General features: G+C 32.9%; 1 protein-coding gene across 1 annotated transcript; it reads right to left on the minus strand.

The window, feature by feature from the left end:
- Positions 1-405: 405 nt before the first annotated feature.
- nus1 (NUS1 dehydrodolichyl diphosphate synthase subunit) lies at positions 406-16,714 on the minus strand. Its single transcript, XM_073853177.1, has 5 exons — positions 16,193-16,714; positions 13,901-14,032; positions 11,374-11,526; positions 9,047-9,146; positions 406-5,053 (listed from the first exon to the last, which is right to left on the minus strand). The coding sequence occupies exons 1-5, from the start codon at positions 16,539-16,541 to the stop codon at positions 4,963-4,965; spliced, it is 825 nt and encodes a 274-aa protein (XP_073709278.1). The 5' UTR covers positions 16,542-16,714; the 3' UTR covers positions 406-4,962.
- Positions 16,715-17,876: the final 1,162 nt, after the last annotated feature.

Here is a 17,876-nt window from a genome sequence, read left to right on the forward strand (position 1 = left end):
CTTTTTAATTTTTTATTCATCAAAGAATCTTACAAAAAAAAAGCAGCACAACTGTTTCCATTACAATGATTTCTGAAGGATCATGTGACACTGAAAAGTGGAGTAATGATGCTAAAAATTCAGCTTTGATTAAAGGAACAAATTAGATTTTAACGTATATTTAAATAGAAAAACACCACTTTACATTGTAATATTTCACAAAAATAAATTTGTTCTGTATTTTTAATCAAATAAATGCATCCTTGATGAGAGGATAACATCTTGAAAAAAAAAAAAAACATTAAAAATCTTACTAATCCCAAATATATAAGCAGAAGAAGGCCAATCTAAGGAGGACAATTCACTCTTTGCCTTTAGTTGTTCCCCCTGGCTTTAGATTTGAACACTACTTAACTTGGTTGTTGCTACCATAAATAGTAAATGTAAATGGATTGGACAGGGTATTAATAAATATTGATTAAAATAACAAGTATTTTGTTTAAATGAAATGAAACACACAAAAAAGTGAATTTACCCATAACATTGGGAAATTGGTACCAACGAATATTTATCTAGTATCGGTTGATTCTAGTTTCTTTAAAAATGGTTGCAATATATTGTGTATTTCTTTTTATTCAGCAAGGATGCCAGCAAGTACATCTATAATGTTACAAAAGATTTCTATTTCAAATTTTTATTCAAAATTATTATTCATTAAAGAATTCTGTAGGAAAAAAATATATATCATGGTTTCCAGAAAGATATTAAACAGAAAAACATTGATAAATATTTCTTTAATATCAAATCAGCAAATTAGGATTATTTCTAAAGGATCATGTGACACTGGAGACTGGAGTAATTATGCTGAAAATTCAGCTTTGCTTCACAGGAATAAATTACATTTTAAAATACTCTGCCGTTTCAAAGTTTGGAATCAGTAAGAATTTTAAATGTTTTCTAGAGAAGATTTTCTGCTCATCAAGGGAGCATTTATTTGATTAAAAACACAGAAAAAAAATAATATTGTGAAATATTTTAGCAATTTAAAAATAGTGGTTTTCGATTTTTAATTTATTCCAAAACTTTTTTTCTCATCATCATTAATCTTCAGTGTCAAATTATCCTTTAGAAATAATTCTAATATGCTGATTTATTATCAGTGTTGAAAACAGTTGTGCTACTGATATTTTTTTTCTTTGATGAATAAAAAAAAAAGTTAAAAAGAACAGTGTTTATTCAAAATATCTTTTGTAACAACATACACTACCGTTTAAAGTTTGGGGACAGTAAATTTTCTTTCTTTCTAAAAATTTTTTTCACTTTTATTGAGCAAAGATGTGTTAAATTGCTAAAAGTAATAGAAAAGACTTTTATTTTTAATAAACACTATTGTTTTCAACTTTTATTCAAAGAATCCTGAAAAAAGTATCACAGGTTCCAAAAAATATTAAGCAGTGCAGCCGTTTCCTACCCTGGAAATCCAGAGGTCTGGCGAGAGCACAATTTGAATTGTCTCTGCAAGACACTCTGGCATCAAGCAATGATGCACGTTACTGCATTACGTAAGTAGTTCTGGGAACCAATCAAATCGGTGTATCTGATGTAGGCGGGCCAGAGGCAAGCTAAGCTGATGACGACAGCGCTGCTACGTCCGGAATCATTAGTAAACATTGAATGATGGCTACAGATGAACACCAGTTGTTTGAAATGGCTTTGGCTGCTACAATGAACGAGTTAGACTTGGCTTTTCATATAAAAGAGGAACAGAAAACCGCACTCGAATCAATCCTTTGCAAGAAGGACGTTTTTGCTGTTTTGCCGACTGGATACGGCAAGAGTTTAATCTATCGGTTCTAGGGATGCTCATTTCGGTTAATTTTCCTGACCGACAACCGCTGCTCGTTATCCGATCATTAACCGTTAACTGATAAAATTAGAATAATAAATTCGTTTAAAATAAAAATAGAATGCACGAGTATCTGTGATGATACATAAAAATACAAGCAAATGTTTTATTTTAACGTGCAAACAGCAGCATACAGAGCAACAACAAAAACTGCATTCATATACTCAAATTATCACGCATGAGCAGCGCTTCTGAGAACAGAGAAAATAAGAATGAATAAAAAAAAGAATATAAAAAGGCCTACACTAAATATGTATAAATTAAATAACTACCTAATTAAGATGACAAAACTAAAACACACTGAATCCTTCTATGCGCTTTGAAGAAAGGTACCGGTCTTGTTCTTCTCGTCGGACATAAAAACATATAGCGGACCAGCCTATACCTCAGTTTTTAACATGTGGACATGCTGTACAGATAGACTGGGACGCTGTCTGTTAACGCTTAGATCCGTGATAAAAACACTTCACAAAAATCCTTTCAATTTGCGGTTCGGGTCTTTTCATCCACTAGTCATATGTGGAGAAACGTGTTTTCACAGTGTTCAATAGCCAATCACAGACATTTCTGTTGATTACATTATAGCAATGGCCAATCAGAGGCGGCTATGTTACGATCCTCTCACCACTCAAAGTGCCGGTTTCAATTCTGCTGAATTCTATACCTCCACGAGCTCTCTCATAAAAACAAAGAAAGTGTAGACATGATGTAAATAAGAGATTCATTTACAGAGTAAAGGTTATTTTATTACTTTTTATTAACTTTGTGAGATTGCGATTAACTACAGTAATGTATGAGAGCTTTCCAGTGCTTGTAAGGGGAGCGCGCAGTTTTTAGACTATAATTAATTCAGAATTTGAATACATTTATTCATGGATTCACTCTCTGATAACCCAATATCGCCATTGCCATCATGTTGTATAGGCTACTTACACGAGATACACAAACTAAGAGAAGTTAAAGCAGGTGCTTACTCAGCAAAATATGTCTTAACAGCCGCACTGCACGTGTCCACACGCTTCCGCGAGTAAACATTATTTTTTCTTTCACCATGCAGCAAACGTAAAAATTATAATATATTATTATTATATATATTTTTTAAACCGTTTAACTGATAGTAATAATCGGTTAAAATTCTTACTGACGGTTAACGGTTAAACGGTCAATATGAGCATCCCTAATCGGTTCACACCGTGTATTGTTGTGATTGGTCGTGGCGTCATCCAATTGCGTGCAGTGAGAGTTTCAAATGCATGCTTGGAGCCGCCCCTCGAGTTAGGCCCTTTTCATTGCTCGATGCCAGACCCTTAATCTTAATAGATTAGGGTCTGGATTTTTTCCAGGCTAACCGTTTCCAACATTGATGATAAATCAGCATATTACAATGATTTCTGAATGATCATGTGACACTGAAGACTGGAGTGAAGATGCTGAAAATTCAGCTTCGTGTCAAAGAAATAAATTATATTTTAAAAGTATATTAAAACAGAAAACTGTTATTTTAAACTGCAATAATATTTCACAATATTACAGTTTTTGCTGTATTTTTAATGAGCATAAGAGACATTTTTAAAAAGCGTAAAATGTTTAACCAAACTTTTAATTGGCAGTGTACATTTAATAGAAAACAATTACATCACATTGTAATTTTTCACCATGTTAACTACATTTTCCTATGTTTCTAATCATATAATTGCAGCCTTAGTGAGCATAAGAGGCGTCTTTCAAAAAACACTGGAAAACCTTGCGACCACAAACTTCTGCGCAGCAGTATATGTGAACCTTATAGAGTTCCTGTGACTGTGAGAGCATGTCACTAGAAATGCCAATGCCGCGAGTTCAATTCCCAGGACACGTAGTGATAAAATATATAGCCTGAACGCAAGTCACTTTGGATAAAAGCGGCAGCCAGATGAAGAACTGTCAGATGAAATACACAGAAGTTAAAAGAAAATCGCACACCAGTCAGAAGCAGGAAGTGCGAGAGCGAAGCCGCAACAGAAAATCGTTCCTCTTTTCATTTCGTCTCCACCTCAGAAGAATCAATGCCACTCTCGATACAACTACTGTTAAAGGATTCAGTAACGTTTATTGTACATTCACGCTGGACACTAGCAAACCAACCCTTCCAACGGCAACCCATGAGTTACACATTTAAGACTTCTTCTGGTGAGCAGAATGATGAAAAGCCTGTGGCTTTTAAAAAAAAAACAATCACGGATCCCACGAAATATTAATGCGCAACATTTCTGATCCATAGAGATATCGACAGAGGAAAATAACAGACTTCAGAACGAAACAATATTTACTGATGACAAATAAAATTCAAATAATTAGCGCCACGAGCCATTACAAACAGCGAGAGCTTTCGAGGGGAACGACGTAGAGCAATCAATTTACGCACTTAGAATTACAAACTTCAGGGTTTAGTGTCACGCACGCGCACATTCGAACAACACAATTACGGGTGCACACACACACATAACCATTTACAGCGTGCTTGTAAAGCCTTAATGGGAGCGTGACGTTACAATAAGACGGATTCGGCATGCAGAAGATTCATCCAACAGAAAACTCTCACACGTCTGAAAGCAGCTGTGCAACTACAAGCACAGTTCCCTCTCAAGGGGCTCTCGTTCCAAGTAGAGTTCAGTGCACTTTAACGAACTGCCACCATTCCAAAGTGTCCAAAGATACGGGAAGGTAAAAAAAAAAGAAAAGACAACGGTAAATTTACACCATATGGCTAACCAAGTTCCTCGAGCGACCGGCTTGCTGGTGGGCGCATCGCAGGGTGGCGCTTGCGTCCTTTTCTGCATGTACTTACTCACGGGAGACTCACACGTACACAAACGCACAAGTATAATCGCACACACATACACACAGAGAGAGAGAGAGAGAGAGACGCCCGGCAGGCCTTGGCAGAGAAGAGCAGAGATGATCCGGGCGGAGAAGAGCAGCAGCAGCGGGTTGCTGTCGCTGAGGCTCCAGTGCTTGTACTGTAAACATGAAGAGAGGGATGGACCCATCTCGATCGTCGTTCAGTTCCTTCTGTTCTGCTCTCTGCGGACTGTTCCTCACTTGCCCAACCGCTGCTCGCACGTCGCAAAGCGCTGCAGAGCACCGAACAGGTCGTCGTAAGAGACGTCTACGTGGGACGGCATGGAGCTACAGGTGGAGAGGAGAATAAATACTTCATTTTAATGATGCTTTTCATTTTCTTAAATATACACTACCAGTCAAAAGTTTGTGTTTTTTCAAAGAAATGCATTTATTTGATTTACAATACAGCAAAAGTAATATCGTGAATATCGTGAAATATTTTTGCTATTTAAATGAACTGCTTTCTATTTGAATATATTTTAAAATGTAATTTATTCCTGTGATTTTAAAGCTGAATTTTTTGTATCATTACTTCAGTGTCACGTGATCCTTCAGAAATCATTCTAATATGCTGATTTGCTATTTAAGACACACAACATTTTATTATTATCATCAACATTTAAAACAGTTGAGTACATTTTTAGAATTCTTTTAAGAATAGAAAGATCCGAAGATCAGCATTTATTTGCAATAAAAAGCTTTTGTAACATTATACACTATACCATATAGAAATTAATACTTTTATTTAGCAAGGATGCTTTACATTGATCAAAAGTGATGATAAAGACATTTATAACGTTCCAAAAGATTTCTATTTCAGATAAATGTTATTCTTCTGAACTTTCTAATCATCAAAGAAACCTGGAAAAAAAAAAAAAAAAATCTACTCAGCTGTTTAACAAAATAATAATAATATTTTTTTGAGCAGCAAATATGAATGTTAGAATGATTTCTGAAGGATCGTGTGACTGGAGTGATGATGCTAAAAATATAACTTTGAAATCACAGGAATAAATTACGTTTGAAAATATATTCAAATAGAAAGCAGTTATTTTAAATAGTAAAAATATTTCAAAATTGTACTGTTTTTGCTGTATTTTTAATCAAATAAATGCAGGTTTGGTGAGCAGAAGAGAAAAAAAAATCTTATTGTTCAAAAACTTTTCACAGGTAGTGCACATTTAAATTTTTTGTGTTTGGGGGGAAAAACAATACATTTTTTAAAATTGCAATACAGAATAAAATAACTACATTTTTTTAATTTTTAAAAGTAAAAAAAAAAAGAACCTCTCTAATGCTCACCAAGGCTGCATTTACTTGATCAAAAATATCATGTTAAATATTATTGCCATTTAAAATAACTGTTTTCTATCTGAATATATTTTCAAATGTAATTTATTCCTGTGATCAAATAAAAATTTTCAGCATAATTACTCCAGTCTTCAGTGTCACATGATCCTGCAGAAATTTGCTGCTCAAGAAACATTTATAATCATCAATGTTTGAAACAGCTTACACAAAAATAATTAAGCATACTATGACAGATTTTTTTTCAGGATTCAAGTTCAAAAGAATAGTATTTAGTTAAAATGCTGTTCAAAAGTCCTAATTTCTCTCTCTCTCTCTATAAACTATTAAATAAATGAAATTATTCCTTGATTTCAGTCATTTGCAAATGCACACTTTTCATTTTAGTGGAATGAGCATGATTAGATGTGGTTGGGTTGTCTCAGTTTCCTCAGGGTGGTTGAGCTGATATAATTAAAAAGTAGCTAATTATATACCTGAAATGTAGGTGCATACTTGTAAATCAATTTTGTGCAATCACTTCAACTTTTACAAAAATCAAAAAGTAATTTTAATTACTTTAAAACAGCCCTGATTAGAAGTCTACAGATGTAGACACCACCCAAGGCTTACGAGACTAAATGTGTTGTGATACATAGAAAGGAAACTAAACAGAGCATCTGTTTAGTAATGTCTAATAATGCAGTGAATCAGTGCAGTGACACACTGCCATCTAGTGGAAGCTCAGAGAAACACAACAACAAAAACCATTCAGTGTCGAACAATATAATATAATATAGTATAAATTACTAAAGGGATTTCCTTCAGTTTTATTATTTTTTTATCGAGTTGAGGGGATAAAAAAATTTCACATTTATATGTCTTTTAAGATTTTTTTTAACATAATATTAGGCAAAATTTATTGAAATTTAAAAAGTTGAAGCATATGAACTTGGAATTTGGGTTACACTTTATATAGGAAATGTGTATCTTTAGCTGCTCTGACTAAAATCAAAATACTATGCACTGATTAAATTAAATTAAATTACAGTGCATTTATTACTCACCATCTGATGAGTTAAAACCCATATTAATTAGACAAGAAACTGGCATTTAAAAAGATAAGATGGAGTCTGTCTTGTTGCAGGACGCAGACGATGGTTGCATGATGCAATGCGGTGAAAGCCTGCATGTGTGCAGTGATCTCACAGGGTTGTACACGTCATCACACACGCTTGGAAGGCTTCCAGAGATAAGTGTGTCAGCGTGGACAGATTCAGTTGTTAATCTGTGCTGATAATCACACGAACGGATTTCAGTAAACTCCCCAGGCAAAATGCCAGCGTACACACTGACGCGCACTCACAGAAAGACAAACATGTGAACACAATTATATCAAAGCACACACTTTTTGGAACCAATCCCGCAATATTTTTCTGAAATTAATTCTTTGTAAATTTCCACTTTATTTCCAAGTTTAAATTTGATTTTAAAATTCTAGACATCTACCATTTTGTTCTTATTTTAAGCATTAATTCACGTTTCACGTTTTGTTCAATGACTTAATTTTGCATCTAAAGGATTTTTATTTACGGGTTTTCAGATGTTTGTATTTGAAAAATTACATAGTCAAATGGACAGTAAGATGTTTAATGTTTTAAAAAAGGTCTCTTCTGCTCACCAAGCCTGCATTTATTTGATCCAAAATACAGCAAAAACAGTAATATTGTGAACTAATTTTACCATTTAAAATAACTGCTTTCTATTTGAAAATATTTTAACATGTAATTTATTCCTGTGATCAAAGCTACATTTTCCGTGTCACATGATCCTTCAGAAATCATTCTAAAATGTTGATGTGTTGTTTAAGAAACATTTTTAATTATTATTTATTCAGCTTTCAGATGACGTGTACATTTAAAAAAAGTTGACCCTTATGATTGTTTTTTGGTCTAGGGTCACATTTAATAATATGACCCGATATTTATTAAAATATCAATTTACAAGAGTGAGTTTGGTGAAACGGCTAAGTTTTATTTAATTGGTTCAGTCACAAAAATGTCAATTTATTTGAAAAGTCAAAGGTTTTAATTATTGCATCTATAAAGAAATTACCATATTACCATATAAATTGTCAGTAAAATATTATATTGTTAGGTAATTTCAATGTGTTTCTAAATTGTATTATTTTTTATCTGATTTTAAACAGTATTTAAAACAGTTGAGTAATTTTTTTCCAGGATTCTTTGATGAATAGCAAAATTCAGCATTTATCTGAAATAAAAATTTCAAAGCTTGGAGTTGGTGTAATTTTTTTTTTTTTGGGGGGGGGGGGGATTATAGAAATGAATACTTTTATTTAGCAAAGATGCTTTAAATTGATCAAAGTGATGATAAAGACATTTAAAATGTTACAAAAGATTTCTATTTCAGATAAATGCTGTTCTTCTGAACTTTCATCAAAGAAACCTGAAATAATTCTACTAATTTCAACATAATAATAATAAATGTTTTTTAACAGCAAATCAGCATATTAGTATGATTTCTGAAGGAGTATTTATGCTAATATTTCAGCTTTAAAAACACAGAAATAAATTACATTTTAAAATATATTCAAAAAGAAAACAGTTCTTTTAAATAGTGAATATATTTCAAAATTTTACAGTTTTTGCTGTACTTTGGATCAAATAAATGCAGGCTTTGTGAGCAGAAGAGACTACTTTAACAACATTTTAAAAAAATGTTTAACTGATAGTGTGTTCTTTTTTTGCAATACATGCAATATTTAATGCAATGCCATTCTGCTCTGACTTGACTTTTTAAGGTCTTAATTTGTGGAAGAATGAATTTAGACTTTAAAACATGCAGAACCCCACAGAAAAGGCTTAAAATGTCCTGTCAAAAACAAACATTTTATGGTTCAAGAACTTGCCTGCATACTGTCTTAAAATTTGTGCTTGCTCAATTACACCAATACATAAACAAACTCACATAATCTCTGTCAGTCTGATGTGCCAGGGAAGAAATCCAAGTGTGCTTTCCACAGGGCCAAACTTCAGCACCAGGTCTGGGTCTGGTATGTTCTTTGACTCTGCACAGAAGAGGTAAAAAAAAAACAGGCATCAGTGGAAAAGGCCTGAGGGGTTTCTGAAGACGAATACTGAGCACAATACAGGCTCCTTTGGTAAGTGAGAAGATCCTGGAGCCTGCAGAAACAGCAAAAAAGGTCCTGAATAACTGAGCTGTCTCTCAACGCAACATATCCTCCAGGATGAGTGAGCTCAGCGAGCTGTAATCACAGAAAAGCAATGATGCTCTTATTGTTGCAATCAGAGGTTGTGATTTAAATATTCTTCATCAATCTGAAGGCCTGAATTGTAGATTTTCTATTGTGCCTCTTGTTACCTGACATTACCATGTTCCTGCTACAGATATGTACTATTCTATTTTTATACGCAGATTTTTAGTTTAATACATCCAACACTATTGAATCTATTATATTAATATAAATATACTGTAACACAATTTAGTATAAATAACAATGTATATTTTTAATATTTGTTACCCTGGACCACAAAACCAGTCATAAGTAGCATCGCTTTTTCTTATATGCCAAAAATCATTAGGATAAGTAAATGTTCCATGAAGATATTTTGTAAATTTCCTACCATAAATATATCAAAACTTATTTTTTGATTAGTAATATGCATTGCTAAGAACTACATTTGGACAACTTTAAAGGTTATTTCTCAATATTTTGATTTTTTTGCACCCTCAGATTCCAGATTTTCAAATAGTTTTGTCTCGGCCAAATATTGTCCCATCCTTATTTATTTAGCTTTTAGATGAATGTATAAATTTCAAGTTCAAAAAGATGACCTTTATGAATGGTTTTGTAGTCTAGGGTCACATTTAGTAATATGACCCATTATTTATTAAAATATCAATTTACAAAAGTGAGTTTGGTGAAACTGCTAGATTTTATTTAATTGATTCAGTCACAAAAACATCATTTTTTTAAAAAAAAAAAGACAAAGGTTTAAATCATTGCATCTATAAAGAAATGTCAAATTACCGTATAAATGGTCAGTAAAATAATATATTGTTAAGTTTTTTTTATGTGTTTGATATCAGTTTCTAAATTTTATAATTTTTATTTGATTTCACAGTTCTGATAGTTGTTGTTGAAGGTGTTTCTTTTTATTCTGCTCTTGTACTGTGAAAAAAAAAAACACCAATACAATACAACAAACAAATTATTTCACTGGCCTTCACTTGAAATCTCTCATAAGGCACTTGGAAAACTTTTCCTTTTCTTCACTTCTAATCCCTATCGGCATTCTTTACTGAAGAAAGGAAAAGAATTGACCGGATCCTTTATGTACTAAGTTGTCAAAATAACAGAACGCATTTTCAATTATACATACAAACTGTGGCTGCACTCAGTAATATTTTAAAAGACTAACATATATTTGTCCTTAGGAGTAGTTCACTTCCAGAATAAAAATTTCCTGATAGTTTACTCACCTCCATGCCATCCAAGATGTTCTTATCTTTCTTTCTTCAGTCGCAAAGAAACTACGATATTTGAGGAAAACAATCCAGGATTTTTATCCATATAGTGCTGTTTCAATGCAGCTTCAAAGGGGTCTACACGATCCGAGCCGAGGAATTAGGGTCTTACCTAGTGTAACAATCAGTAATTTTCTAAAATGTATATACTTTTTAACCACAAGTGCTCGTTTTGCACTAGGTCTGCAATGTGCGTCTTCACACATTATGTAATCATGTTGGAAAGGTTAGTTCTTTGTCTGCGTACTTTAGTTAAAAAAGGTCTCATTTTCTCTTTCAACTTCAAAATCATCTGACATTGTTGTTTTACCTTTTTTGAAAAAGGCATTTGACTTTCTTTGCATGTTCGCTTCGTAAACACTGGGTCTGCATCACGCTTGACCTATTTGTGGTTAAAAAGTGTACAAATATTAATTTTTTTAAGAAAATGACTGATCGTTTTACTAGATATGACACTTATTCCTTGTCTGGGACCATGTAGAGCCTTTGAAGCTGCATTGAAACCTCAATTTGGACCTTCAGACCACTGGCCACCATTGAAGTCCACTCTATGGAGAAATATCCTGGAATGTTTTCCTCAAAAACCCTAATTCCTAAAGAAAGAAAGACATGAACATCTTGGATATAACTTACATAAAAGGCTCAATGTAGATTGCTCTTTTGACTGGAATCAAATTACAGCACTAAATCCTCATATTTAACTGCTAGTTTGTGCTTGTCAGCTGATAGACACGCTGTAACCTCACCTCTGAGTAATGAGTCCAGCACAGTGACGTTAATGTCTTTGGATGTCTTTTCCCTCTGCTCAACGGCCCGACAGAGCTGCTGGGCCGCCTGGACGATACTGAGCCGCCCATCGTCGGGAGATAAGACCTTCACCACTGACTGACAAGATAACACTATAAAAGACAGGAAAAAAATACTTTACATAAAGTGTGGACACCATGTAGTAGTTCACTTTCAGAACAAAAATTTACAGATAATTTACTCACCCCCTTGTCATCCAAGATGTTCATGTCTTTCTTTCTTCAGTCGTAAAGAAATTGTTTTTTGAGGAAATCATTTCAGGATTTCTCTCCATATAGTGGACTTCTATAGTGCCCCAAGTTTGAACGTCCAAAAACAGTTTAAATGCAGCTTCAAAGGCCTCTAAATTTTATACTTTTTAACCTCAAATGCTCGTCTAGCTCTGTGTGTACTCCGGTTCATGACAGTGGGGTACGTCGAAAAATTCCCCATCTCATTTTCTCCTTTCAAAATCGTCCTACATCGCTGTTTTACCTTTTTATATAAAGGGCGTTTGACCTTCTTCGCACGTTTACTTTGTAAACACTGGGTTGGTACTTCTGCAGCAATGTAGAATGATTTTGAAGATGGAGGAGAAAATAAGATGGGAGTTTTTTGACCTATCCTAACTGACATGAACCAGAATACACAGAGTACATGCAGAGCTAGACAAAAAATTTAAATTGTCAATTTATTTAGAAAATAACTTATTTCGCTATATAAGACCCTTCTTCCTCGGCTGGGAAAGTATAGAGCCCTTTGAAGCATTTAAACTGCATTTTGGAAGTTCAAACTCATGAGCACCATAGAAGTCCACTACGTGGAGAGAAATCCTGAAATGTTTCCCTCAGAAAACAATTTCTTATCGACTGAAGAAAGAAAGACATGAACATCTTGGATGACATGAGGGTGAATAAATTGTCTGTAAATTGTTGTTCTGGAAGTGAACTTCTCCTTTAAACGGACTAAAAGAATCAGGCAATGCAGAGACATGGGTCTATATTCCATTTGGAAAATGAGTAACTCGTGACTAAATATGTCAAAGTCTTCTCTTTAAAGTCAGACGTGTGATGAGACTGAGATTGAAACAGCAAGTCACATCTTGCAAACATGCTCATACAAGGTTACAAAGATATTTTAATGATGAAAATTTGAGGGATGAAATTAGTAGTGGTATATTTTAGATATAATACAAAAAGTAATAAGATTTTCATCTTTTTATGTATTAGAAAGGGTCATTAATGTTTCTTATGCTCACCAAGGCTGCATTCATTTGATTAAAAATACAGTAAAATAGCACTACTGTGAAATATTATTGCAATTTCAAATAAATGTTTTCTATTGGAATATATTTTAAAATGCAATTTATTCCTGTGATCAAAGCTGAATTTTCAACATCATTACTCCAGTCTTCAGTGTCAGATGATCATTAAAAAAAATTCTAATATGCTGATTTGCATTTGATTATTATCAATATTTAAAACAGTTGAGTACATTTTTTTCAGAATTCTTTGAATTTGTAACATTATAGACTATCCCATTCAAAATCTTGGACTTGGTATATATATATATATATATAAAAACATTATAGAAATTAATACTTTTATTTAGCAAGAATGCTTTGAATTATCCAAAAGTGATGATAAAGACATTACAAAAGGTTTCTATTTCAGACAAATGCTGTTCTTCTAAACTTTCTATTCATTGAAGAAACAGAAATCTACTCAACTGTTTTCCACATAATAATAATAAATTGGACAAACTGGAGTAATGATGCTAAAAATTCAGCTTTGAAATCACAAAAATAAATTACATTTTAAAATATATTCAAATAGAAAAGAGTTATTTTAAATAGTAAAACTATTTTTAAATTGTACCGTTTTTGCTGTACTTTGGATCAAATAAATGAAGGCTTGGTAAGCAAAAGAGACTTCTTTATAAAACATTAAATATCTTTTTTTTTTTTTTTTTTTTACTTTTAGACTAGTAGTGTAAATATTTTGGCAGGGCAAAATCTGAACTACTAGTCCAACTGGATCAGCAGAACAAAAATGTCCTTATTGTTTAGCCCACCAAAAAAATCATAATATAGACCAGAAGTAAAACAATAAGCAAAGAGGGTTTTTCCATGCATCACTGTGTCACTCTGGATTGAGTTGCAAATAGTCCTCAAAAGATGACTTGCTCAAGGCATATTTGGAAAAATGAAACCAGTCCTGATCTACAGAAGTTAGCACCAATGAATCGGTTCAAGAAAAACCAGCATCTGTTAAACGCAAATTAACACGTTTCAAAACCCAAGCCATTAAAACAGATAAAAGGCGTAAACACTAACTACCATGATCCATCACAGAGATCTTAAAAGAACAAAAACCTGCATTCATCCTGGACTAAATATTCTGATCCAACCTGTTTGTGCAGGCGTCCACCCACACTGTGCATCTCAAACAAAAAGCAACAGTTGTTTTCCCAGGTTTTGAGCCTCACCTTGATGCTCTTGTTTATCTGCACCATTCTTTATAAACTCCACTGAATATTTAGAGCTGTCCATTCCCGTAAGCTCCTGCTGCTGTTTCAGGATCTCCTCCATGAGTCTGGAGTTATTCCTCCTGAAGACACCTGTAAAACAAGATGTACAAGATGTCACACATCCATTAGACACCATCGTTTCAGAGAGAAACTACCATAAAAACCTGCCTAGACCTCAACGTCTGTTATAGAAGTAAAGTCAGTCTAAAAATGTTGTTGGCAACCTCACACTTTCAGAAGACAAATTTAGACTCTCAGCATTCGAGGCTATTGAGGAACACGTCACATGAGCAAAATCAATTTGCTGAACTTGACATCAGTGGCTTTTAACTGGTTCTGACAGGAAATAATCACTGTTAAATATAAAATAAAGCAAATTTAATAGCATCGTTAATTTTGAAAAGAGAGGAGATAACAATTTTGAATAAAAACTAATTGAAAACCATAGACTTCTTGGTTTCTTCTTAAAATGACTTGGTCTGTACTGGTATAAATGAGGGAAGAAAGGAATTTCTTGGCCAAACAAAGATTATGATTTTATGAGAGATTACTATTAACAATGTACTTTATAATCTGTTCACCTTTGCCACATTTTTGTCAGTTATAAAATATCTGTCAAAGGTTATTAGCAGTATATGATATCAGACACTCCCCTACTTCCATTGAGAAATATACTGAGCTGAAATATATACAAGACAGATGATTCCATTATAAAGATACAAAAGATTGAGTAATATGCATTTCAAAACCCTTAAAGGATTCAAAGAAAATTATTCATGCAAATAACGGTATTATAAAGTCTAGTTTCATTCTTAAAATCAAGGAATAAGAACTAAATGTTTTGTAAGAATTGTAATGTTTTTTAAAGAAGTCTCTTCTACATTTATTTGATCCAAAGTACAGCAAAAACAGTAAAAATGTGAAATATTTTTACTATTTAAAATAAATGTTTTCTATTTAAATATGTATTTTAAAATGTAATTTATTCCTGTGATCAAAGCTACATTTTCAGCATCATTCTAATATGCTGATTTGCTGTTCAAGAAACATTTTCTTATAATTATTATTTAAAACAGTTTAGTAAATTTTTTTTTTCAGGATTCTTTGATGAATAGAAAGATCCAAAGATCAGCATTTATCTGAAATAAGAAGCTTTTGTAACATTATACACTATACCATTCAAGGCTTGGAGTCAGTATAATTTTTTTGGAAAATGAATTATAGAAATTACTACTTTTATTTAGCACCGATGCTTCAAATTGAGCAAAAGTGGTGATAAAGACATTTACGTTACAATAGATTTCTATTTCAGATAAATGCTGTTCTTCTGAACTTTCTATTCATCATAGAAAGCTGAAAAAAATACTGTTTTGAACATCATAAAAGTTTTTGAGCAGCAAATCAGAATATTAGAATGATTTCTGAAGAATCATATGACTGGAGTAACGATGCTAAAAAAAATTAGCTTTGAAATCACAGGAATAAATTAGATTGAAATAATTATTTAAATAGAACAGCTATTTTAATTGGCAAAATTATTTAAAAGTTGTACTGTTTTGGCTGTACTTTGGATTGAATAAATGCAGGCTTGGTGAGCAGAAGAGAAACATTAAAAATCTTACTGTTCAAATGATTTCATTTTTAAACATTAAAAATATAACAAAATTAGCATGATACTTTTTTCTTTTACATATTTTAATAAGCAGAGGTCAGAATGAGTATGTTCTTTCATTCTGACATACATTGTTTTATGTCTGTTATGCTGAAAACGATTAAACATCATATCAGCCATATTTTGTTTTTGTTTTTTTCTTACAAATGTTATTTGAAACATTAAAGTCCCATATATACTACCTCACATCAATATGAGCAAAAATGCAATCATATCTATAAAATATATCAATTGTCAAGTTGTCATATTTATTTGTCAATTTATTTTTTACAAATTATTATTATTATTTTCTATTTTTATTTTTGGTCCATTTATGCTTACATGTGTGTATTTTTCTAATTCTCTTATTTTTATTGTCTGTGCGTTGTTGTCTCTGTGTACTGGAAGCTAATAACACTAAAACTAATTATTGTATGCACTTGGCTATAAAGCTCTTTCTGATTCTGAAATGTGTCAAATGAACTCTTGAGCTAAAGCTCAAGTCATGAGTGTTGAAGAAACAGCAGCAGGTGACTGGATGCATGTGACTGCCATTTACTTCCTTTTATTCAATGCATATGAATCTCAATGAGCCTTACCTTGATTATCATACACACTGACATATGAGATGCCCACTGCCATGCACCAGACCACTAGATTGGCGATGTCAGTGAAGTGGATCTCCTCCTCAGTGATCAACAACCCCACATGAAGTGGCAGCTTCTCTAACGTCCTTCCTTCGGCTCCAAAGCGAACCCGGCGGCTGGTCCGTTTGCCTATGGGTCCTGTCTTTTTCGGATTATGAAAGCCGAGGGCAAGGGGCAGTAATAAACCCACCACGGCCCGTTTCCACCTCCAGATGTGGACTCGAAACCAGGCGACCAGCGCGCGTTGGACATATAGCAACGCATGCAAAAACCGCCACACCATCTCATACAGTAACGCCATGCTTTAAAGTCTTTGAAACGCGTTCCTAGTTGAATGTAACTGAGGGGTTCTGATGTAAATTCCTCATATTAAAGTACTCTGTTTAGGTGTGAGCGATGGTCTGTCGAGAAATTAGTCATGTTGGCCACTGCCAACACCGCAGCGCGCAGGCTGCCATTTCTTCATCCTGCCAACCTTTCCACTCTGAACCCGCTGCTGTGTGACATGGAGCTCTCTGATTGGACGGCTGACGCGTTTGCGCGACTTTCTAACCGCCGGTCTGGGATCAGCTGTGACGTTTACCTGGCATGTGCTAAGGAGGGAGAAAAACATTTTACGACTGACCTCAGATCAGAATTCAGTTTTACGCGAGATTCTGCAATGTGATTGGCTGCTGTCCTGGTATTGAAATGTCTGTTATATCTATGAATATAAAACAGCCCAATTTTTAATGTTTACTTCAGATATACAATTTTACTCATTCTAACAGAATGTATAAAACGTTTGATTCAAGGACATATTAATGTCTGTTTGATAATAGGATTAAATCGACGTTAAACACGTAACGTTAGTAACTACTAGCCAGTATTAAATGGATTAATGTTGTAACTATAAACATTTAATAATGTAATTTATAGAAATATTTGTATGCTTCATCTTATATTATAACATATATAATAAATATACTACATATATTTACAGATGAAGTGTAAAAATATTAATATAATATATTATTATTATTATTATTAAATTAAAATATAATACAATAATATTTACACTACCAGTCAAATATTTTTTAAAGAAAGTATACCGCAAAAACAGTAAAATTTGAAATATTTTTACTACTTAAAATAAGTTTTTTATTTGAATAGATTTTAAAATGTATTTTTTCCTGTGATTTCAAAGCTGAATTTTTAGCAACATTACTCCAAAATATTTATTTTTATGTTGAAAATGCTGAGTAGGATTTTTTCAGGTTTCTTTGATGAATAAAAAGTTTAGAAGAACAGCATTTATCTGAAATAAAAATCACTTAAAGCTTAAAAGTATTAATTTCTATAATTTTTTTCCAAAAAAAAAAAAAAAACCTGACTCCAAGCTTTTGAATGGTATAGTGTATAATGTTACAAAATATTTTTATTTTAGATAAATGCTGGTCTTTGGATCTTTTTATTCATCAAAGAATCCTGAAAAAAATACTCAACCTTTTTAAATATCGATGATGATAATAATAGTATTAATAAATGTTTCTTGAACAGCAAATCAGAAAATTTGAATGATTTCTGAAGGATCATGTGACAATGGAGACTGAACTAATGATGCTGAAAATTTAGATTTGATCACAGGAATAAATTA

The sequence above is a fragment of the Garra rufa genome, chromosome 13 (assembly GCF_049309525.1).
Source record: "Garra rufa chromosome 13, GarRuf1.0, whole genome shotgun sequence".
In the NCBI taxonomy this organism is placed as follows: Eukaryota; Metazoa; Chordata; class Actinopteri; order Cypriniformes; family Cyprinidae; genus Garra; species Garra rufa.